Source organism: Pseudorca crassidens, chromosome 15 (genome assembly GCF_039906515.1).
Source record: "Pseudorca crassidens isolate mPseCra1 chromosome 15, mPseCra1.hap1, whole genome shotgun sequence".
NCBI lineage: Eukaryota > Metazoa > Chordata > Mammalia > Artiodactyla > Delphinidae > Pseudorca > Pseudorca crassidens.
The window spans coordinates 40,463,218-40,486,676 of NC_090310.1; the positions used below are offsets into that span (position 1 = coordinate 40,463,218).

At 44.4% G+C, this 23,459-nt stretch overlaps 3 protein-coding genes across 5 annotated transcripts in view; all 3 read left to right on the forward strand.

Annotated features, from left to right (window-relative positions):
• Nucleotides 1-2,182, forward strand: part of SEC23B (SEC23 homolog B, COPII coat complex component) — a 39,935-nt gene extending 37,753 nt beyond the window's left edge. For all 3 annotated transcript variants that reach the window (XM_067707326.1, XM_067707325.1, XM_067707328.1), the window contains one exon: nucleotides 1,710-2,182. In XM_067707326.1, the coding sequence (XP_067563427.1) occupies nucleotides 1,710-1,799 (90 nt within the window). In that variant the 3' untranslated portion in view covers nucleotides 1,800-2,182. The remainder of the gene's footprint in view (nucleotides 1-1,709) is intronic.
• A 3,746-nt stretch (nucleotides 2,183-5,928) lies between these two features.
• Nucleotides 5,929-7,404, forward strand: SMIM26 (small integral membrane protein 26). Its single transcript, XM_067707349.1, has 2 exons — nucleotides 5,929-6,097; nucleotides 7,078-7,404. The coding sequence occupies exons 1-2, from the start codon at nucleotides 5,980-5,982 to the stop codon at nucleotides 7,242-7,244; spliced, it is 285 nt and encodes a 94-aa protein (XP_067563450.1). The 5' UTR covers nucleotides 5,929-5,979; the 3' UTR covers nucleotides 7,245-7,404.
• A 7,491-nt stretch (nucleotides 7,405-14,895) lies between these two features.
• The window catches only part of DTD1 (D-aminoacyl-tRNA deacylase 1), a 107,809-nt gene continuing 99,245 nt past the window's right edge, over nucleotides 14,896-23,459 (forward strand). Inside the window, exons 1-3 of the mRNA XM_067707350.1 lie at nucleotides 14,896-15,050; nucleotides 20,254-20,344; nucleotides 22,041-22,276. Coding sequence (XP_067563451.1) covers nucleotides 15,008-15,050; nucleotides 20,254-20,344; nucleotides 22,041-22,276 — 370 coding nt within the window. The 5' untranslated portion in view covers nucleotides 14,896-15,007. The remainder of the gene's footprint in view (nucleotides 15,051-20,253; nucleotides 20,345-22,040; nucleotides 22,277-23,459) is intronic.

Here is a 23,459-nt window from a genome sequence, read left to right on the forward strand (position 1 = left end):
CCCCTGCATTGGCAGGCGGATTCTTAACCACTGAGTCACCAGGGAAGCCCCATAACAAGTGATTTTTGATTGAGACGTGGACATTTTCATACTTGTTATGAGACTCTGGATTGATTTCAACCTGTTTTGGCTGTCTTTTTGTCACACTGCTCTGGCAGGGAAGGGGGTGGTACATTGTTTCATTTCTGCCAGGTGAGACAGGGGTTCAGGTTTTCCATTGGCCTCTGTTGACACGTGAGGTGGAGGGCGACTTCTTGTTACTGTGTGTGGGGACGGGAGTTCCAGCTCCCCACCTGGTTCCCATTGATTCTCCTGTGGAGGTGGCCTTGTCACTGGTGGGTGATGGTGAAAGTGCTTTCTCTGCACTAAGCCTTCTCTGATACCACCCCAGAGGTTGGGGCGTGGACATCTTATTACTACCAGGTGTGGGGTGGAAGTCCAGGCTCCCTGTGTGGTCTCTGCGGACACCATGGGTGCAGGGAGACTTCTTACTGGCCAGCAGGGATGAAATCCCTGGCCCCATACTTGGCCTTTTCTGATGCCACCGTGGTGGGATTGTTGGGTCCCTCAGTACTGCCATGTGAGGCGTGCAAGTCTACACGATCCGCTCAGCCTTTTCTGTCTTGCTAGGCTGCCCTGGTCTTTTGCTAGAGAAAGTGGGCTCTTTTTGTTGTAGTTTTTGTCCGTGCTCAGTAACTGTTGCCAGCTTTTTCAGCTCCAAGTCTGGCGCGCATGCGTGAGGCAAAAAGGAAGCCCTGGGAACTGGCCACTGTGTGGTTCCCTGCATCCCAGGGTCTCTAGTTAATATGCTGTCTTTTCACCACCTTTCAAAGTCTTCTTATGTTTGTTTTATATAAAACATCCAGGGGTTTTAGTTGTACTTAGTTGAAGGAATGAGGAAAAGTACATCTACTCTTTCTTCCCAGAGAAATCCTTTTATAAAACTTTAATCATGCTTATACTTTTTTGATTATAACAGTAGTACCGTTTCATTTTTAGAAGACTAGTATATGTAAAAAAAAATTTTAGAAAGAAAGTTTAAATTACATAGAATGCCTTACTAGCTAGAGTTAAGTACTTCTGGCTTCTTTCTAGTTAATATAAAAGGTATATATCATGTATATCTGTGTGTGTGCATATGTATATATTTTTTTAACAAATTGGAATCTTGTTAGAAATCAAGGTTTCTATTCAATACTTTTTCCCTTAACGTCAATTGAATCATAAGCATTTCTTGATAGTGCAGAGATCCATCTGTTTAGTGGATACTGATTCACACATTGTGAATACGCTGTTACCAAGCTTCTGTTGTAAGCAGATCATTTAAGAGCATCAAGCTGGTTGCAGCAGGGTGGTGGGGAAGATGAGAGATGGGACGTGTGGGCCCCCAGGAGTTCATGCCTGCTGGGAGCCAGACCCTGGATGAGTCATCAGAACTACACAGTGGGGTAAAGTAGAAGGGCATATGCTCAAAACTGTCTGTCGTGGCAGGAATGACCTGATATGAGTGGATCAGGGAAGGGTTTTGTGAGGAAATTATGCTTTAGTTGAAAAGATTAGCTAGGCAGAGGACGGGGCTGGGTGGCAGGAGTGCTCTTGGCAGACAGACAGCACTTGCTAATTTTGTGAGGGGAAGGGTCCTTAATAACGCATGAATTCCAACCAGCTTCTAAGAAACCTGCCAGTAAACCTTTTTCATTAAACTTCAGGAAACAGGAGCGCCCATCCTGACTGATGATGTTAGCCTGCAGGTGTTCATGGACCATTTGAAGAAACTGGCTGTCTCCAGTGCCTGCTGAGCTGAGGACATGAGAAGGAAATGGAGGAAAACACGGTCACACTGTGCTCACAGTTGTTTGTAAAGGCTTAACGTTCCTTTTACTTTTCTGCTGCATTTTAATAAATAATCAAAAGAAGTGTTATGTAACTCTTCAGATTTTAATTTGCTTGTATTCCTTATCTGTGCCCTTTTCTTTACACCATAAAATTATAAGGTCATAAACGTTTTGGTACCGGTAGATGTTTATATGCTTTTTGTATTCTAACTTTTAGAGTCTGTATAAAATCAGAACTAATGTATTTTGGCAGCTTGCTTACATGAAAATCATAATGATCAGAAAGGAAATAAATCTGGATGAAGAAGCACTGGTTAAAATAATGCTAATACAAATTTGATTTCTGAGGTCTCTGTGTGTTTTAAGTAAATTCCCCAAGAGGTAATTCCTGAACTTAATCTTCATTTACTGTCAAGGATATTGTTAACATTAACAGACAAGGAAAAGTAAGAAATATGTGAAACTTTATTGAGGCAGAGTGGTCTGGAGTGGCACTGTTCCTACCTCACCTGAGATACAGAGAACAGATTGCTGGTCACCAGAGGGGAAGGGGTGGGGGAGGGTGAAATGGGTGAAGGGGGTCAACTGGATGGTGCTGGATGGTGGTGAGCACACTGTAGTGCATACAGAAGTTGAATTATAATGTACACATGAAACATATAATGTTATAAACCAATGTTACCTCAATTTTAAAAAAATTACAGCTTATTTTACTCAGTGGAGTTCATCCTTGTTTAGAGGTTATATCCCCTTTTAACATGGGCCAATTGCTAGGACAGCTGTCATCCAGGAATTTCTTTTGTTTGGACTCCTAGGTTAGTTGCAGTTTTCCTTTTATCTCATAAGTCATTTTGCTGCCTTAAGTGACTGTTCCTAAAAAGAGCATACAAGAGATAATTCACAGAACCTGTTCTGCCTTCATACCTGACAGCTTTACTGAGTATAAAATCTAGGCCCAAAATAATTTTATCTCAAAACTTTGGAGGCATTTTTTCAATCATTCAGCAAATAATTATTCAGTATTTGCTATGTTTGGAGTAGTCTTCTAGGGCCTGGGAATGTAACCAATAAAACAATTCCTATTCTCACAGAGCTTATATTCTGGGTAGGGAAGACCAACATTAAAAAATTAGAAGTAAATTATATAATTTTTTAAGAAGCTAATGAGTGCTATGTAGAAAAGTAAAACTGGGAACTCCTATTAATTGGCTGTCGGACCATCTGGATTGATTCCAATGCTCTTTTGAATTTGTACTTACTGCCATCTTAACCTCTGCTCAAAATTCTGGGTGGGTTTCCTATCTTAAAATGTTTAACAATTACATTTTAAATGCCTAAGGCTTTTATTTACTGTACCTTTTCCATAGAATATTTTTCTTATATTTGGGATATAATTTTGAATTGAGGTAGATCATGTAGAAGAGTACATAAGCCTGTGTATCCAGTTTAGGGTTGAAACTGTTCCTCCTTGGGCCTGTTTCCAATTGACAGGAGGAATGTGATAGACCCAGCTGGCTCTGGTGTCTCTCCAGTGACAGTGAGTGAAGGTGCCGAGGGGCACCCTGAGCCATGCAGGTCCCACCTGTGGGTGCTGGTGGCTGTTTCCAAAGAACGTGGAGGTGGGTGTTAGTGTTCTTTGGAGAGCAGCCATCTCTAGAGGGAGACACTGAGCCAGTGTGCCTAGTAACTATAAACTCCATCTTGAAAGCAAGGAAACTCCTGAAATGATCAATTAGGAGAGTGGCAGCCCGGATGGAAGGAGGCTGGAATCCAGCCGAGGCCTCAACAGAGGCAGCTTTTAGACACAGGTGACAGATGAGGTGTTAGGTGAGAGGGTGAGTCAGGAAAGGTTTCTTTCCTTTTGGGGGCTGGGGCGCAGTAGGGGTAGGGATAAATTCAATCCTGGCCACTCTTTGAGTTTCAGGAGCTTGTGGGGTAGAACTGAAAATGCCCTGTAGGTTGGCAGTAATTAGTATGTATTTATCTTTCAGGAGAATGTGGCGTATATTTGAGAGTCATAAACGTATAAAGTAAATAACATGAGTAAAGTTGCTCAGTATGAGAAGAGAAGCAAGCTTGGAACAGAATACTGATTTTCCTGTTTTGTTTTTAACGACCTTATTGGGGTATAATTTATATACGATAAACTGCACCCATTTAAAGTGTACGGTTCAATGAGTTTCAGTAGATGTGCACACCCACGAAAGCACCACCATCACATCACCATCAAGACACAACATTTCCACAGCCCCCAAAGTTTCTTCAGGCCCCTTTTAGTCCTTCCGTTTCTGCACACCCTGGTCGGAGGCAACTACTTGTCGGCTTTCTCCCACTATAGATGAATTTGCTTCCAGAATTTTATGCCTGGTTTCTTTTATGCCTGGTTTCTTTCACTTAGCATTACCCATCTGAGATTTATCCATGCAATTGCATGGATCAGTACAGTAGTTCCTTTTATTATGGAGTGATAGACTCACATTTCCTTTATTCATCCACTAGTTGATAGACATTTGGGTTGTTTCCATTTGGGGGCTCTTATGAATAAAGCTCTGTGAACACCCACATACATACGTTTGTGTGGACATAATGTTTTCATTTCCTTTGGGTGAATAGGAACCGAATGTCTGATTCATACAGTGGGGTACTTCAATTTTTAAGAAACTGCCAGTATCGCAAAGAGGTTGTGATATTTTATGTTCCCACCAGTAAGAGGTCTGATTGCTCCAAGTCCGTACAACCCTTGGTATTCTCAACATAATTTTTAGTCATTCTAATAGGTGTGTAAGGGTGTCTCGTGGTTTTAATTTGCATTGCTGTGATGACTGACAATGCCCCTGTACTTATTGGCCATTTGTATATCTTCTTTAGTTAAGTGATTGTTGCCTGTTTTTCAGTTCGGTTGTCTTTTTATAATTGAATTGTAAGATATCCTTATAAATTCTGATACAAGTCCTTTGTCAGATCTACCTACTTTGAATATTTTATCTTGTGGCTTGTTTCATTTTCTTAACTGCCTTTCGAAGAGCAAAAGATTTAATTTTGAAAAAGTCCAATTTACCAATATTTGTTTGTGATTTATGCTTTTTGTATTCTAAGAAATCTTTGCCTATCCCAAGATGGCAAAGATCGCCTTTTTAAAAAATTTTTATTTTATATTGGATGTAGTTGATTTCCAATCGTTGTGTTAGATCTTTTCTTCTCGGTTTGTAGTTTTAGCTTTTATATTTAAGCCTATGATCCATTTAGCGTTAATTTTTGTGTGTGGCAAAACACCAATTTTTAGAGGGTGGGAGAAATGGGAAGAGCCCTGAAGGATAAATAGATTCTGAAGAAAATTATGTTTTCGAAGCTATGAAAGGAGCAGGTGGAGTCGTATGCGCTGGAAATCGTCTGATTATGGCTGCAAAGTAGTTACTGGCTATGGAAGTTTACTGAGTATCCACTCTGTGCCCAACACATCCCTTTTGCTCTCAAGTTGTTTGGTTTCTTGAGTGGGGGTAGATTATGCTTCGAGGAAATGTACGGATAAGAGAAAAGCTGATGGTGGATCGAGTGGAGACTTCTTGTTTTTGAGGCGCGGGCTCGTTTGTATGATGGAGTAAAGAACAACAGAATGAAAAGGGCGTGAGATGGAGGTGGACAGAGTGTAGTTGCTGGGCCAGGGCCCTGAAAGGCAGAGAAGAATGGGACCCACAGCCTAGTGGAGGGGCTAATTCAGACGTAGAGGGACCCACACGCACCAGACAGGGCTCCAGGCAGGAAGATGGGGAAGATGACTTGCGGGTCGTAGACGGGGTATCCTCGCAAACCTGAGAGCTGGAGGAGAGAAGGAATTAAGTTTAACAAGGGCCACCTAAAGCCTATGTAAGGCAGGACTTTGCAAGTGGGAGGTTTGCCTGAGAGAAAGTGTCATTGGGGCCCGTCACGTGGGAGGCAAGATCGTCTCCGGACCCCAGGCGCCAGACCCCAGTGCGTTGCCCAGCGCGACGTCCGGACTACACGCTCCAGGATGCATCGGGGCCGGCGCAGGAAGCGGCCAGCCCGGAGCGGCTCCCCATTGGAGGCGGCGGCGACGGTGACGCGCCCACCAGAAGGCCCGCCTCCGCCCTGGGACTCGGAGGAGTGAGGTATTCCCGGCGGCGTCATGCGTCCGGAAAAGGCCCTGTCTTGGTACCGGCGCATGTCTATGCTGTACGGACTGGGCGCCTGGACCCTGCTGGGCTCCTTGTTTTTGTATAATCAGAGAAAGAGCAAGCCTCCAGGTACGGCTCTCGGGCGGGACCTCTGGGGGACGCGCGGCCTTGCGTGGGGCGTGTCCGGGGGGTCGCAGAAGTGGCTTCGCTGTGCCGCGCGAAGAGACCGGGAGCGGTGCTTAGAGCCGCGCGTTATCGTGGAATCTGCCAGCAACGACCTTTTAGAGCCTCTTCCCCGAACCTTGCTGGTTTATTGAGCGAGGCCGCCCGTATCCTCAGAATTTGAAGAATCCGTGAGATTCCAGGTGGAATTTCAAAGACCCTGGATGGTGGTTTAAAGAGGCGATGCTTCTGTAACTTCAGCCCTGCTTTGGTCGCATGGTCGCCTTTGCCGACCAAACGATTTCGCTGACTTACACCAGCGAAGGAGTACTGAAATCTTACCAGTTGCTGGGAGGAAAAGGAAATCCCGCAGCTTTCAAAAATGTTCTGGAAATCTGTGGCTTCGTCTAGAGTAGGGACTGCCTGGGGCTGAAGGGGAGGAGCTGGTGGGGGAGCGACTGCTACAAAATAAGGGGTTTCCTTTTGTGGATGAAAATATTCTACACTTTATTTTGGTGCTGGTCGCACAGATCTCAAGATACTAAAAACTGAATTTACATTTTAAATGAGTTAATTGTATAATAAGTATTATCTCAGTAAAGCTTTTTATGTAAAAACTGTGCTGAAGATTACATTTGGTGCTGAAGATCACCAATGGCCTGAAAGTGCACATGTCAGTATTAAGCATTTTAAAACATTTATCTCTGTAGTGGTCATTTAAAAAAATTATTTACATTTTCTTTTTTACAGAAAGAAAACAATGTCAGGAACCTGATGGGGGTGGGGGTAATTCTTACCTTAGTTTATTTTATTTCAAAGACTTTACTAATAATTCTAATGACTGCTGCCTAAATTAAAAGTTAGTGATCAACTATACTTCAATTAAAAAATAAAGTAAGATAAAATGAAAGTTAGTGATGCAGCTGTTACTTTTTTTTTTTTTTAAGGTGGTGAAGTAGAACAAAAGAATGTCTCAACAAATGAACTGTCTGAACCCCCGAAAGGGTTTTATGTGGAAACGGTTGTCACATATAGAGACAATTTTGTTCCAATTACTGCCAGGATCGTCAACTATTTGAAATCATGGACTGGTGGCCCTGGACCAAAATCATGATGGACGGCTGAATTCTGAAAACAGGACTTTGGTTCAGCATATAAATTTGAGAGATACTGTGATTTCCACTTTCTCTTTGTGAAAAGTGTATACATTTAATTTTGCTGTAAAATAGAATCACTAATAATATGCAATAAATATTTCCTTGAAGAAAAGTAAATTTGCATATTCAGGAGGTGTCCTTCTATACTCACAAGAGTAAAAGATTGAAGTGAAATGTCGTATTGAGCTTCCATAAGCTTGGTTTTCTGAAATTAGTTCATGTAACTTTATATTCCTTTCATGTTGCTGTCAGACGTAGCTTTTGTGGTCCCTTTAAGCAAATCTCCGTGTTCAGTTTGGGACTTAGAGCAGCCCTTTGGGCGCTAGTGGGTGCTTGGTAAGTATGTTGTGAATTATATTATAACTCCTGGATTAAATAGACTCGATCTGTTCTTTAGGAGCTGTACAGATACCCTCATTCTTTCGGCAGGAGTGGATTAAACCCCAATGGTGGCTACCAGTATTCTAGAGATAGGGGATACAAAGTGAGGACAGCAGGGTTCCTGCCCTTGAGTGCTGCAGTGTTCTCTCCGCTGGGCTTGTTTGGTTGCAAGTAACAAACCCACATAAGTGCGATTAAATCAGAAAGAGATGTTTATTAAAAATGTGTGTGGACAGGGAATTACCTGGCGGTCCAATGGTTAGGACTCGGTGCTTTTGCTGCTGTGGGTGTGGGTGCAATCCCAGGTCGGGGAACTAAGATCCCACAAGCTATGCAGCGTGGCCAAAAAAAACAAAAAACCAGTATAGACAGCTCAGAATTCAAACAGTATGCTGAGGTCTTCGGAGGGCCTGGCAGCAGGAACCGGAATGTAGCCACTCACTGAGCCTGCCTGGGGACTGTCTGCCTTGTTGCCTTTCTCACTGCACACGTTTTGTCCCCGTTATTTCTGTAGTAACATCACTTTGCAGCTACAGCGTCAAAGTCTGATCAGCTTCTTCCCAAGCCAGAGTTTGTCTTCCACTCCTGTGAGAGTCACTTCCCTGTGTATCGGATCCTTTCCTGTGGATCACTGAGTCCTGCCTCAGTTAGTAAGAAACTAGCATTCGTTGCCCATTTGGGTAGTGTTTCTTGTGCGCAGCTATTTGGGACCCTGTGAGGACTAGGGATTCCTGGTAGGACAGGAATGGGACACTTCTGGGTTCCTGCTATAGTACTGTCACCTTCAAACCTTTGCCTTGATTTCTCCTTGGTGTCAGTTCTACCTTGTGGGTGGCCTGAGCAGTGCTTTGGGGGCAGTCAACCTAAGTGACAGAGGCTCCAAGATGGCAAGTAGCAGCTTCAGATGTCAGCAGCAGAGGCTCCTCACTGGACATCAGAGGTCAAGAATGGCTCAGTGCCAGTGGGGTGGGCACCCTGGTGGACACCTGTGATGGGCATCAGACGTGCAAGAAGCAGCATACGATGGTGGAAGGGAATTTCTGAATGGCTTCCCAGAGCAGCCTGCTTCTCATCACTCTCCTTGGAATCTCAGTTTCATGCCTGGCCTCCGGCTGCCAGGGAGATTGGGAAAGTGCGTTTCTGGCTTCCGCATCAGGGATGTGTTGACCCTCAAAGTGGGGCATCTCCTAGATATAGGAAGGATGATCACAGCATGCTGGGCAAGTAGATACCAGGACAAATGTCCACTCCAGGCAGCAAGCCAGACTTTCATCGGGAGGCACTAAGATACCTGCCTCTGTAGGTCACTTTCCCCAGAGAAGGTTTCTCTACCCGGGGGTGGATGCCTGGCTGTAGGAATTCTGGGAGCTGAGTGTGTGAGAGTGTGTGTGTGTGTGTGTGTGTGTGTGTGTGTATATATTCCTTCTTGTTTAAAACACTTCAACCCCAACTGCTTGTGCTAAGACCATGTTCTCTCTCCATAACACTTATTACTGACCGACCAGTAAAACAATTGTGGCTCCAAACAGCCTGGAGCTTCAACAATTCCCGTAGTTCTGCTGAATCTTGGCTTAAATAGGCCTTTGTGGACTAATCTAACAACCAAAATATAATTTAAAGTGTTCTTCTGGGAGAAGGTTTTCAGAATTCCAAACGTCTATCTTGCAGGTGCAGTTGGAACACGGTCTGTTCAGAAGTTGGGAATCACCCATTGAAGGAGAGTTTGTAGGATTGGAAATAAGTTTCCCGAAATTCTGAGGTCTGGTAGTATTTAGAGGGAGTGGGTTTTCTTTTTCTTTTTTTTAAGATGTATGTATCTCCAGGGCGTGTGCCCCCTTCCTGACATCCGTCCAGCTGGAGGAGCCATCGGGGACCATTCAGATGAAAAGGACTCCTGAGAGATAGTGGAGCAACAAGAGAAGAGGAATTGGGTTTTCCGGCCCTGTGGAGTACCACACAGCCCAGGGCTTTAGAGAGAAAGAATCAACTTCTACGTAGTTTAAGCCATTGTGACTTTGGGTCTCTGCTACAGTTGATGTAACTCTAAGCAAATCACATCTCCCTATTCATTTCTTTTTAAAAATGGTACCTAACTTTTCATGATAGAAAAATCTCCTGTGTTTTCTGAGCTTTGGTTTCTTTTGAAGAAGAGGTATAATATCTAGCCTGTCTACTAATAGGGTTGTGACTGTCAAATGAGAAAGTGTTTGTACACGCATGATTATTCTTAGGAATAGAATGTCTTAGCTACTCCTGGAAATGAGGCGTGAAAGGCCGTCTTTCTGGTGATAAATGCAGTCTGCTTCTGTCGTCCTCCAGCCGCTTTGCTTGCTTTCTTGTGGCTCCCCAGGGAGTTACCTCGTCACAACTGGCCTGTCTGAAAACAGGGCTTCCATGGGTAGTAACTTGCTTCTTCAGCACAGCAGGTTAGCAGCGTGTATCAACATGGAAAATGGCACATCCTGCGGTCCGGCAATCTCACTTTCAAGAATTTGGGAGATTCCTGAAAAGATTTAGGAAGATGCCTCTTCAACATCCCTCGTTCAGCATGGCCTCGAGCTGAAACAACCTCTTGGTCGACCGTGCCGATTGCCTTCCCAGCACCCACTGATCCCACTCCTCTTTTATAACAGACCCTGAGCTCACCCCGTCAGGTGCTTCAGGGGGACTGGCCCAGGTCCTGATTGGTCCAAGTCAGTGTTTCTCCAGGGGGCGCTGCAGCCTCCGTGGATGTGACAGTCCATTTTGTGGGCTGCCCCAGGTGTTGCAAGTGCTTTAGCATTTCAAGTTCCTTGGGCACTAAATGCCTGTAACAATCTTCACAGCTTGTGACAGCTTCAGACACCCCTCCCCACACACATTTCCAGTAACCCCTGGGGGGCTCTATGCCCCAGGTGAGAACCTCTTATCTGAACCAGTCAGGAGGAGTAGGTCCCATCTCCCTTGCTAGTGACTGGGTTAAGCATGGTCATGTGATCTCACTCTGGCTAGTGAAACTCGAGGGGCTTCTGGGCAGGGTGTCCCAGCCTCAGAGGAAGCACTAGGAGGCGATAGTCTCCTGTACTTCTGAACATTGTGTCTGGATAGGATGCCCAGTACAGCCACAGCCATACTGTAAATCTATGACCCCCTGTTAGTCAAAAAATCAAGTTCACACCTGTATTCATTCAGCAACGTTATCTGAGCTTCAGGCAGTGTGCTACGTGCTTAGGATAGAATGGTAAGCACGAGACACTAATAGAGCAAATTATCGGGCACTGGAGTGATTGGAAGTTGCCAGGAAAAAAAAAAAAAGTCGCCAGAAGATTATGAGGGAAAAACCATAGGATAGCGATGGAGAATAATGGGGAACCAGGACTCTTTGTGTGGTCAGAGAAGTTCTCTCCGATGAGGAGGCGTTTAAGCTGAAAATGAAAGGAAGGAGGGGAGCGAGATGGACAAAGAATGGGGGAGGAGCATTCGAGGTGGAGGACCAGCAGATGCTGAGGTCCCGAGGTAGCAACAAGTGGATTACCTGAGCAATTTAAAGAAGATCAGAGTCTGGAACGTGAAGACTTTATATTCTAGAAACCACTTTTACGTCTTATGGAGAATGGATTGGGTGAAGACAGAAGTGGCAGTAAGGAGACCACTGAACAGCTGTAGTAGATGCAGGTGAGAGATGACGGGCCATGGAGCAGGATGGCACTGGGGCTGGAGAGAAGAGGGCGTGTGGGGTTCGTTTGGGGGAGTCAGGAGGTTTGTTGATGGACTAGTTACTCAGGGAGAGGGAAAGAGCAATCATGAGTCACTTATGGCTGGAGGAAACAGTGGAGCCATTGATTTGAATCAGGGTGGCCCAGTGGTGGAGTGTGGGGGGCTTGGGGGGATTGCAATTCAGTCCTGGCACTAACCACCCAGACTTAGCACAGACCCTGCAAGTCTAAGGGCACGTCCCCAAAAGGGCAGCACTCAGTTCAGATGCCAGGCGCACCTTGGGGGTCGCCAAGCCACCTTTACTTCCGACCAACTGGCTACAAATTTGGGAGTTTTTTTATGACTCCTACAGGTTAGATAACTTACTGCAATGACTCACTGAACTCAAGAAAGCCTTATACTTACAGTTTTATTATAAAGGATACAAATCAGGACTAGCCAAACGAAGGAACACATCAGGCAAGGTCTGTGAAGGTCCCCAACAGAGAGCTTCACTGCTCTCTCGGTGGAACCAGGGTGCAGGTTCCTCATCCATGTGTTCACCAGCCAGGACGCTCTGCTAAGGTTCAGTGTCCACAGCTTTTATTGGGGTTCCATCTCATATGCACAACTGATGGACTCATCTGCTGTGTGACTGAACTCAATCTCCAGCCGCATCCCACCGCCCCTCCTCAAAGTCCCACCCTCTAGCCACATGATTGGTCTTTCTGGTGACCGGCTCCCACCCTGAAATGTTTCATTAGGAACTCCTATCCCTTGGGAAATTCCAAGGATCTTAGAAGCTCCATGCCAGAAACACAAAACAAAGACCAAACTCTTTTTCATACGGCAGGGGTGAAAAGCCTGAATCCCATTTTCAGTCTGTTAATTTGGTTCATGGAAGTGGAGAGGTCAAGAAGGCATTTGGAAGTACAAGCACAGAGGATGTGTTGGGAATGGAAATGAAAATGTGCGAGTCAATAGCACAAGGTGGAATTCAAAAACATGAGGAGAGTGGCGATTTAGAGGGCAAAGGAGAGCGTGCAGAGGGAAGGAGGCACCGCAAGAGGGGCTGCTGGGTGCTTCTGCCTCCTGATACTGACCTTTTCGAGCTCAACAAATATGTAAAAAGAATCCTGGTGTTTTGGTATATTTTTAAAACGTTTTATTTTTGAAATAAGTTACCTTCACTTATAGCCCAAGTGGTCAACATTTTACTTTGCTTTATCACTCTCTTTATTTTCTCTGTATATATCATTCTTCACCAGATCTGAAAGTTGCAGATATGTTGTCCCTTTACCCCTAAGTACATGTGTGTATTTCCTAAAAACAAGGATGTTCTCTTACATAAAAATCAGGAAATTAATATTGGTTCAATGCCATTATCAAATCCAGCAGTTCTCAAAGCGTTCTCTGAGATCCTCCTTAGAGGAGCTGAGATTTCCACCTATTTTTATAATAATATATAGACAATATTTGACTTTTTCATTCCTATTCTTTCAAGAGTGTACAATGGGGTTTTCAGAGGCTTCATGGTAAGTCATGATCTCATTGCTCTAAAGTCAGTATATAATGGATTTATTATTGTCATTTAAAAAATTATCATAAGTCAATATTTAACAATTTTTCTAGGTTGTAATTTCTAGTACAAGTAAAAATCTTAAGATATAAGCTATTTGGGGTGTTCAATAATTTTTAAGAATGTAAAGGGGTCTTGAGATCAAAATGTTTTGAGATATGTTGATTTGATGCAAAATTAAACAAAAATATTTACCAATTGTCCCAATATGCACGTCTTTCTTTTTATTTTTTTCTGGCTAGGATAAAACTCAGTTCATGCATCACATTTAGTTTTCCTGTCTCTTTAAAAGTCCCCTTTAATTTGGAACAGTTCTTCAGACTTTCTTTTTCTTGACATTTTTGAAGGATCCTTCTAGTTATTTTGTAGAGTGTTCCTTAATTTAGGCTTGTCTGATGTTTCTTCATGATTGGATTCAGATTCTACATTTTTGGCAGAAATACCACAAAAGTGACATGGTGTCTTTCTTGGTGCAATATCAGAAGTATATGATGTTTGTTTATCTCATTACTGGTGATGCTATCTTTGGCAATTTAGTGTGCAGTATTTAACACTCAAGTATATTAGTATAGTCTTTTCTGGCCAAATGACTCTTCCTTGTTCTCCATTTAAGCTTTTTCTTGTAGGAGAGGAAAAAGGTTTTCTCACTCTCTTGAGGTCCCTGGCTGGGTCTGAAAATTAAAGTGACAAAGACAGATGAACAAGAGAAAAGCATACAAATTTATTTAAGTTTTACATGACGTGAGAACCTTCATAAGGAGATGAAGACCCAAAGAAACAGACCTGTGTAATTTTTGTTGTTAGGTTTGACGAAGCATGAGTAGTCATGGAGGAACATGATAGGTTAAAGAATATGAGGTAGGCAGAGTAAACTGGGGGAAATTTAGCAAGGCCTGTCGGTTCAGATTCTTCTTGGTGTGCTTTTGTCTTTGGAGATAAGGCTGCTCCCTCCCTCCCAGTACAGATAGGGCACCTCTCACATTTATGACCTGTTTCAGGACAGAAGGGTGGGGACCTGGGACCCTCCACCTGAACGCTTGCACCTGGACAAACATTTCCTACAGCAACCAATACAAAGAAACTATAAGAGACTGCAGATAACTGCACCCATGCACAGTCACAGGGGCAGTTATGAACAATAAGACACAAAAAGGCCACAAACCAACTGCCATTTCTGAGGTGCCAGGAGGAAAAGCAGGGTAGAGCAGACCCAAGTTTGGTTCGGGAACATCCTCAACTCCCTCCCTCTACACCCACCAGCACTATTAGGCTGTAAGAAGAAGACACACTGAGAAGGGCTTGTTTTTATCAGTGATAATAATTTGTTAGGGTAATACTTGTACAGTCCTTTGCATATTTCTAACACTTTTGCACAGTATATATTATTCAAATCTTCTAACAAGTCTGGGAGAGGGGCTAAGTATCAGTATTAGAGGAGGAATTACAATTACAGAATCACGTATCTGCGCACTGCCAGGACGCGGCTAGGTCAAATGAACACCTAAACAGTTAAATGGCTATTTTAGGCAGCAGATACTTTCCTGTCTGGTTTCTGAGGAGTTACAGAGGCAGGAAAACAAGGGAAAAAGAATTTGGGAGAATCTGGGGGCAGAAGGGTGGAAACATGGAAGGAGGCACACGATTAGGATTAGTATTCAGGACAAAGCTGGGATTCAGGGATGACTGTCTCTCAGGCCGGGGTTTGTGAAAAGAAACTGGGGCTAGAAACTACTGTCTGGGCACCAGTGAGTCGGGCTAGGATGTGGGGACGGGGAAGGGGGTTGCGGGACTCCAGCGTCCGGGCGGGGCTCATCTAGCTGTACGGGGGACATGACCAAGAGTGGGCGTGGCCGGACCTAGAGCGGGCGGGGCCTCTCGCGGGGGCGGGGCCACACGGAGGGCTCAGATGGGCGGGACCAACCTGTGGTGGGCGTGGCCGACGTGGGCGGGCCGTCGACTCCTGGGTTCAGGGGGTCGGAGCGCGCTTCCAGGTGTCCCCGGCAGAGGGCGCGGGCAGCTGCGCAGCCCGCGGAGTCCCGAGGCCGGAAGCCGCGCGGCGCCGCCCCGCTCGCCCCAGCCGTCGCCATGAAGGCCGTGGTGCAGCGCGTCACCCGGGCCAGCGTCACAGGTCAGTCGGGCGGGGCCGGGCCGGGCTGGTCGCCCCCGGGCCGCCGCCGGCCACGCGCGAGCCCAGCCCCCGCCGCCCCGAGTCCCCGCCGTCCCGGGGCGCCGTCCACGGGCTGCAGGGTCTACGCTTAGTGTCGCGGTGACCGCGCCTCGTCGTCTTCTGCAGCGTTTCCTTTAGTCCGGAGCGCAGGTGGCCTCCCGCATCCCCCGAGCGTCCCCCGAGCATCCCCCGGCCCGCCCTTCCACGCGGTGTTAAACAGACGACGCGTGGGAGCGTTTCCGGGGCACACACCCCTTCCCCAGCCTTCTGCCCCGCGTCTCCCTTTCTTGCCGGTTTTCTCCGTGTCCCGGTTCACCTGGAGCTTGACTCCCCTAAGGTGCCCGCTCGTGACAGGTGCTCGTAGGGGTGGGTTCTGACCGTGTCTGCCCACGTGACCCGGGTGGGAACCCAGGGGATCCAGGATGAGATGTTTCTCTTTTCCACCAGTTTCATGTGAACCGAGCCACGCAACCATCAGTCATGGCTTGAACACTGCGGTCTAGTTTGAACATCAGGGGTCCAGATGATTAATAGGTAGAAGGAAGTCCTTTTAAAAGCTCAAGCCAAGATAAGCAGAAATAGAGACACAGAGGTAGAGAACAAACGAATGGACACCAAGGGGGAAGGGGTGGGTGGGATGGATTGGGAGATGGGGATTGACATATATACACCTACACTATTGATACTATGTATAAAATAGATAACTAATGAGAGCCTACTGTACAGCACAGGGAACTCTACTCAGTGCTCTGTGGTGACCTAAATGGGAAGGAAATCTAAAAAAGAGGGGATATATATACACATATAGCTGATTCACTTTGCTGTACAGCAGAAACTAACACAACATTGTAAAGCAACTATACTCCAATTTAAAAAAAACCTCAAGTGAAGATAGTATAGATGTTAAAATTTGTTTGAATGATTAACTTTACATTGTCTTCTAGTCTTTCCTATTTTTATTGGCAGAATTCTAATATTGTTTCAGTTCAAGTAGTTCTAGATATCCTTTCCTTCAAGCCTATACCAAATGTGTGTTTCTATGTCCAGGAGAGTATAAATCTAAGAACGAAACAACAAAATCCCCTAAAGAAACAATCAAACTCAGTAAAACCATATATTTAGATCCGAGATTCTACTTTTCAGTCCTGGCTAATGATTTCTAAGCTGTTCTGATAAGTGATTTTGGATATCGTCCTGGAGTAATAGGGAATAGTATAGCTCTGGGATTTATGAAATTTTAAAACAAAGTGGGCTTTTTTTTTTTTAGTATTTTAGTTAATATGTAACTTCACTAAAACTGGGAAAATTCATAGATGAAAAGATTTTCTTGCTTTTTTTGAGAAGAATCTTGCAGCCTGCCCTATGTGGTCATGATGGCCAGTGAACAGACTTTGGAGAATGTAAGTTTTGATCAGAATGGAGAACTCTCCATTGTGCTGATCTGGAATATCAAAAACATTTCTGTGAGATTAGCTGAATAGTTTGAATGATCTTACTTTACTATTTAAGTTGTATGCTTTTAGTTAAAAACAACAAATTAACTGTCTGAAGGTGTTAATAAGATGGAATTCTCCCACGGTGCTGGAGGAAACTTTGAGTTAGCCTTGCCTTCTACTTGCATTGTAATGGGGAGAGGTTTTCTGATTCCTTTAGAATGTGACTGACAGGCTTCACTTCCATGTGGCCTTTCTCGAATGGCATTTTATTTCAAAGGTTCTAAAATGTCACTTCCAGTTTTATAGGTGGGACAGTATTAAGAGTCACATAGTACGTGGCAGGCTCACTTTATGAGCTTGGTCAGGCACATTTGATACCTTAGCCTGGTTATTGTGATAATCTAATTTTAAAAGCTTTATGACAGAACACTTCAAACATATTCATGTGATTACACACATGGAATAGTACAATAACCCCCATGTCCATCACTCAGCTTTATAAGCCGAAATCTGAATAGAATCATAGAATGTTGGGAAGAGATTGCTTGGGTTTGAATGCGTTAATTTGTGAGCTGGTGAATTCTTCTCAAAGAGGAAGTCTTGGGTGATGCCACTATACGTGGCGTCAAATAAACATTGACCAAATAGCTCAGGTCTCTTCTAGCCCTGTGACCTTTTGTCTAAAATGGTGATTCTCAAGTTTTTCCCCTTGGAAATCCATTTGTCTATAATAAAACATCCCTTTAACCTCCTAATTCTTCTGCCTGAAGGAGGGACAAAACTTCTCCAAAATAAGAGAGCGAATTGTGTCATCTCAAGGCTTTGGTGCATAATTCATTTCTTATTAGGATAATACCACATTATAAAAATATTGAAACTGTTCAAATAGTGATTTGAATCACTTCAAATAGTGATTCTATTTTTGAGAATCTATTCTAAGAAGATAATCCTAATTATAGAAGAAGCTTTAGAGGGGTGAACAGGTGGAACACAGAGGATCCTTAGGGCAATGAAACTACTCTGTACGTTACTGTCATGGTGGATACGTGTCATTACATTTGTCCAAACCGATAGAATGTCCAACACCAAGAGTGAGCCCTCATGTAAACTGTGAACTTGGAGTGATAATGAGGTGTCAGTGTAGGTTCATCATTTGGAACAAATGTACCATCTGGAGGGGGACGTTGATAGTGGGGAGACTGCATGTGGGGCTGAGGGTATATGGAAATCTCTGTGCCCTCTGTTCAGTTTTGCTGTGAACCTAAAACTACTCTATACATGAAAGTATATTTAAAAAACCCCAAAACTTTAGCGTATAAAGATTTTCACCACAGTGTTACTTATTGAAGTGAAAAATTTTAAAACAAGCCATTTATCCAGCCAAACAGGATGGTTAGTCCATCCATGGAGGGAATGCAAATGTTCCACTGGATGGGCTGCAACTATTAAAAGATGCTTAGGAAAAGCTCATAATGTGGAAAAATCCTTGTGAGATGTTAAAAAAGATGAGACACAAAAATTTATACACAATATTACTATGGTAGTTGAGAACAAATATGAAGTAAAATCTGTGAATAGAGGAAATATCAGAAGGGAATCAGTAACATACTGAAGTGCTTGTCTTTGGTTGTTCTTTTTGCTTTCCTGTTTCTTTTATTTTTTAAAGTTTTTCTATACTGCATGTGCATTACTTTTAATGGTGGACATAGTTCAACCATCATTCTTTTTTAAGTTTTTAAAATATACCCTGGGGAAAATTTTAAAAATATCTTGATATTGTAAGAAAATAATATTGACTTACTTAAAGAACAAATAAAGCCACAGTTTTCTAAAGCACTGCAAACAGGCAAGCAACCCCAGTTGTTTACTGCTTATGTCAGGATAGCTGATTTCTGTTTCAGATTTTGAGTCAGTGGCTCCAAGGATAGTAAATCACTCATAGTCCATTATAAAAAAAGCAGCACAGAAGAAAATACTAAAATATTTGTGTTTTCTTAATCATAAAACTAAGAGAAGTTAAGCTTTAATAAGAATTATTTCAGGGACTTCCCTGGTGGTCTAGCGATAAGACTCCGTGGTCCCAATGCAGGGGGCTTGGGTTCGATCCGTGGTCAGGGAACTAGATCCCGCATGGCACAACTAAGATCCTGCGTGGCGCAACTAAGATCCTGCGTGCCGCAGCTAAGACCGGCTCAGCCAAAGTAAATAAATCAGTAAATGTTCTTTAAAAAAGAGTTATTTCAGGAACAAACTGATGCTCGTGCTCGCCTCGTGTCTGTCAGATGGTCCCTTGTCAGACACCTGCAGGGAGAGGGTTTCTCACTCTTCCCTTAGCTTGCAGGATGTGGCAACATGGAACAGTCTGTGGTGCCTTGTTGGGTATATTTGTAAATATTATTATCTAGCAGAAGCAAATAACAAGAAAATGGCAGAGTTGACCTTTCTCCTGATTGGAACATTAGGTCAGTATACGATAAAATAACCAAACATCAGTAATCAATGAGCTTTGGCAAAAAGTTGGCCAAAAAAATTGAAAATTATGAAGATCAACATTTGAAATATGGATTTAGTTTCACCACCATAATGATGTGTCTTGACCTAAGTACTGTGCCAACACTGAGATACTGTCTAGTGGTAGTAGAGTGTACATTTGACGCTAAATACCTATGCAAATGTTTGGAATAGGAATCTATGTTCAAAGAATTTTTTTTATGCATGGGGTGCATCGCTCAAAATGATTTGGAGGTCATTGGCTTAGAATGCAACCTTAGTAATAAACTGGGAAATAATAGAAGTTTGCTGACTTGAAGTTTAACTTTTATTTCTTTAAAAGTTTATTCATTTATTTTTAATTAATTAATTAATATTTTATTTTTGGCCGTGCTGGGTCTTCGTTGCTGTGTGCAGGCTTTCTCTAGTTGCAGCAAGCGGGAGCCACTCTTCGTTGTGGTGCGCAGGCTTCTCATTGCGGTGGCTTCTCTTGTTGCCGAGCACAGGCTCTAGGCGTGCAGGCTCAGTAGCTGTGGCTCACGGGCTCTAGAGCACAGGTTCAGTAGTCGTGGCGCACAGGCTTAGTTGCTCCGTGGCACGTGGGATCTTCCCAGACTAGGGCTCAAACCCGTGTACCCTGCGTTGGCAGGCGGATTCTTAACCACTGTGCCACCAGGGAAGCCCCTGGAAGCTTAACTTTTAAACTGTGTTTTTTATGTATGATATATTTATCTTTTCTGCAGTAAGTAGAGAAATCATTTCTTTATTTTTATGACATAAATGTTTTCCATTGTGCATTGTGTATTATGTTATCAGGTTTGCTGATTTCCAAGAAGAGCAGGCATCTCCTTTTTGAGAATTACCATAGCTGAGCTGGATTCTCTGGGGAGAAAAACTTTTGTTGTTACAGACGGGCAAACTCATAGAAAGTTTCAGGGGTCTCAACCAAGGTAGCACAGATGAAAACGTGGCCTGAAAATCCCGCGTAATGGTTGTTCACTTCACAACTCATTCATTCCAAATGTAAAGTCAGAATGGACAAAGTATGATTATCATACTGCATCGACGTAACCCCTTTCACGTTTCAGTACCTACTGACTTTGGCAAAGAAGTTACGAGAAGTATGTGTGATGTTCAAACTTTCCTGTGGATGCTCAGATGTGCTTCACGGCACCTGTTTGCTTTTCCCTTTTGTTTCATTTCCCTTTTGTCTCTTTTCCCTTTTGTTTCCTTTCCAGTTGGTGGAGAACAGATAAGTGCCATTGGACGGGGCATCTGTGTGTTGCTGGGTATTTCCCTGGAAGATACGCAGAAGGAACTGGAGCACATGTAAGAGGCGGATTTCCACGTCACTGCCTTTCTAGTGGGACATGTGCTGGTCATCTGGCTGGCTGGCTAGCTATTTAAATAAATTATAAATATATATATATATATATATGGAACTTCCATAGTATTTTGCTCCTATAAAGTGAGACTCTGTCAGTTTTACCCATGTCCCTTTTGAGGCAGTGTGGTTATTTCTGTGTCACAGATGGGGAGAGCGAGGAAGAGCCATCACCCAGTAAGTCAGCGACAGGGCAGGACCACAACTTAGCCTCTGTCCCTATTTGCTGCTGCAGCCTTGAACCATTCCCTTGGTGTGAAAACCAAGCCTCTTTTCATAGGAATGTGTTATGTTTTCAGTTTGAGCAGTATGATCTGGGCACTGTTTACACATGTTAAGAATGCCCAGTTGTTCACCGTTCACAATAGGATCTGGAGCTCAGAGAGGTTACATTACCTGCCGAAGGTCATGCACACGTCCTTAGCAAAAAGCCTGACTCCAGGTTAGAACCTAGGCCGCCTGGCCTGGAAGCCAGTGCTCTTTTTACTAAGGTGGGAGGTTTGTCATTGCTCTTGGCCCTTAGTACAGGCAGCCTCCCCTCCTCATGTTCACTCTCCCCCGCACCACTTCGCACATGTACTTCAGATGCTTGGATCCATTTTCTCTGCCCCTGGTGCCCAGAGCCTACATGTGACGGTTGCCCAGTTGTCCCTTTTGTATTAGGTTGAAAACCAGACTTGGAACCAAGCTCCCGCTGAGGTGTTGATGACTAGTTCAATAACACTCACGGATGTTGGTATTTTAAAAGCTGTCCCCTGGATTCGCAAAGAGGGAGCGAAGTGGTGTAGTGGTTAAAAGCCGGGGGACTGGTCTGAATCTCTCCGTGGCGCTGACAAAATGGAGAGCTAGTACCTAACTTGGTTAAGAGCAATGACTCAGCATAAGGCAGACCCGCTGTGGAGAAGGGGTGATGAATAGCGCCCACCGCAGAGGGTTCCCATGTAAGGTGTCGGCGAATGAGTATTTGTTCAGGCTTTGAACATGTCTTCAACATCATCCAGAAAGGTGGCTTCAAATGGTGGAATTGCACCTTTCACGGAGGTAGTTCTTTGTCGTCTCAAGTCTGATCTTATAAATGCTACCTGGTCCTCCTCCTTGCCAGGGTGGCTGTCCTTTGTCATCCACGTGTATAGGGAAAGCCCCGCTGGGGCATAAGGAGCATGTGACATAGTTGTCAAGGTGTCTTTCCCCAGATCGTTTTGCATATCTGCAATGACCATGAGTTTTCTCCAGGGTATTTGCTGAATTGTTCATTTTGAGAAGTTCCAAGAAAGGGTATAAAAGCGGGGCATCATTTATTCCAGTGTAAAGATGGAATTCTGTAAAAAATCAGAATTGAGCCCATGTTTTGACACATCCGATTCCCACCGGAAGCTGCTGTGAATTGGAGGGGCTGACAAAAAAAAAAAAAAAAAGCAAATCGCCCATCAACGCTAAGAGGTAGGACTATTATTACCCCTATTACAGATGCAGAAACTGAGGCACAGAGTAGAAAGTAACTTGCCTGTGGTCACCCCTGCTGTAAGTGATGGAGCCAGCACAGTGTCCCTAGTCAGCAGGGTACTTGTGACATCTGGGGGTGTGGGTGTGTCTGGGGGGCTTATGATTCTTCAGGTAGCGCTCACCCCTGTTTTCCCCCAGGGTCCGGAAGATCTTAAACCTGCGTGTGTTTGAGGATGAAGGTGGGAAACACTGGTCGAAGAGCGTGATGGACAAACAGTACGAGGTGCTGTGCATCAGCCAGTTCACCCTGCAGTGCGTCCTCAAGGGGAACAAGCCCGATTTCCACCTGGCGATGCCCTCAGAGCAGGCGGAGGGCTTCTACAACGGCTTCCTGGAGCAGCTACGCAAGGCATACCGGCCGGAGCTTGTCAAAGGTAGGCGGGAGCCCAGCGCCCAGGAGGGCGTCCCCTGGACACTTCCTGGCAGGGGAAAGGCAATCTGCAGATGCAACATTTCCTTTTCCAGAAAGTTCACTGTTTACGCTTATTACTTTCTTAAAACAGCATAAGGGCCGCTGCCGCCGCCGCTCTTGTGCGTGTCCTCTGAATGCCCCAGTACCGTTTACCCTTCTTTATTCTTCTGTCCACATTTGGAATGTTTAGCAACCCAGCAGTGTGCTTGATATAGTGGTGGTTCATTTCGGTTGCTTATCCTGCCCAACAGAGAAATACACCTGCCAGACGCCAGTGGGAGCCATGTGTCATTTTAAATTTCTAGGAGCCATATTAAAAAAAAGAAAAAGAAACAAGTGAAATTAATTTTAAAACTGTAATTCATTTAGCCCAGGATATCCACAATATTCTGATTTCACCCTGTCGTCAGTGTAAAGAGTTATTAATGAGGTAACTCACGTTCCTCCTTCTTACTGAGGTCTTTCATTCTCACAGTGCATCTCGATTCAGACCAGCCACATGTCCAGCGCCTGGTGGCCGTGTGTGGCCCTCGGCTGTCATTTGGACAGTGTAAGCTTAACGGCTTGTCTCGGGGACTGCCAGCCTAGCCTGACTGATCAAGATTAAGCCTAGAAAACGCCTGAGAAGCGTGGGCCTCGTTTGTGGGAGGATTATGAATCGGAACTCATGAATCTTCTCAAGAGGGGGTGTTTCTAGTCTGTTTTCATGTTCCTAGTGTGCTTTTCCTTCAGAGTTACTGGGAAGCGTTTTGAGCCTCCTTTGGTGACGCACCTCAGGGTGTGAACTTGCTCAGCAGGATGTCTGCTTCCGAGTCTGACTGCGGCTGCTCCTGCTGCTGTCGGACTCTCGTAGCTGTTGAGTAGTTGTTAATAGTTGACTCTGTAGTGTTTCCTACACTTTAACTTTCTCTCAGTGGGTTTGACAAACCCAGGTCCCTTTGTTATCGGGCCTGTTTTCAACCGTAAGTAATAAAAGTCACGACATGACTTTGGAGCTCTGTAGCAGAGCCCCACATCTCTGAGGGTCGTCAGCTCCTCAGGTGGCTCTGTGTTCTGAGGAGTGATGTTCCAGCCCCCACTGGTATTTCCTTTCTTTTTATTCTCCTCTTACTTGTGTCAGGTGTCCATTTGCCAGCAGGACAAAT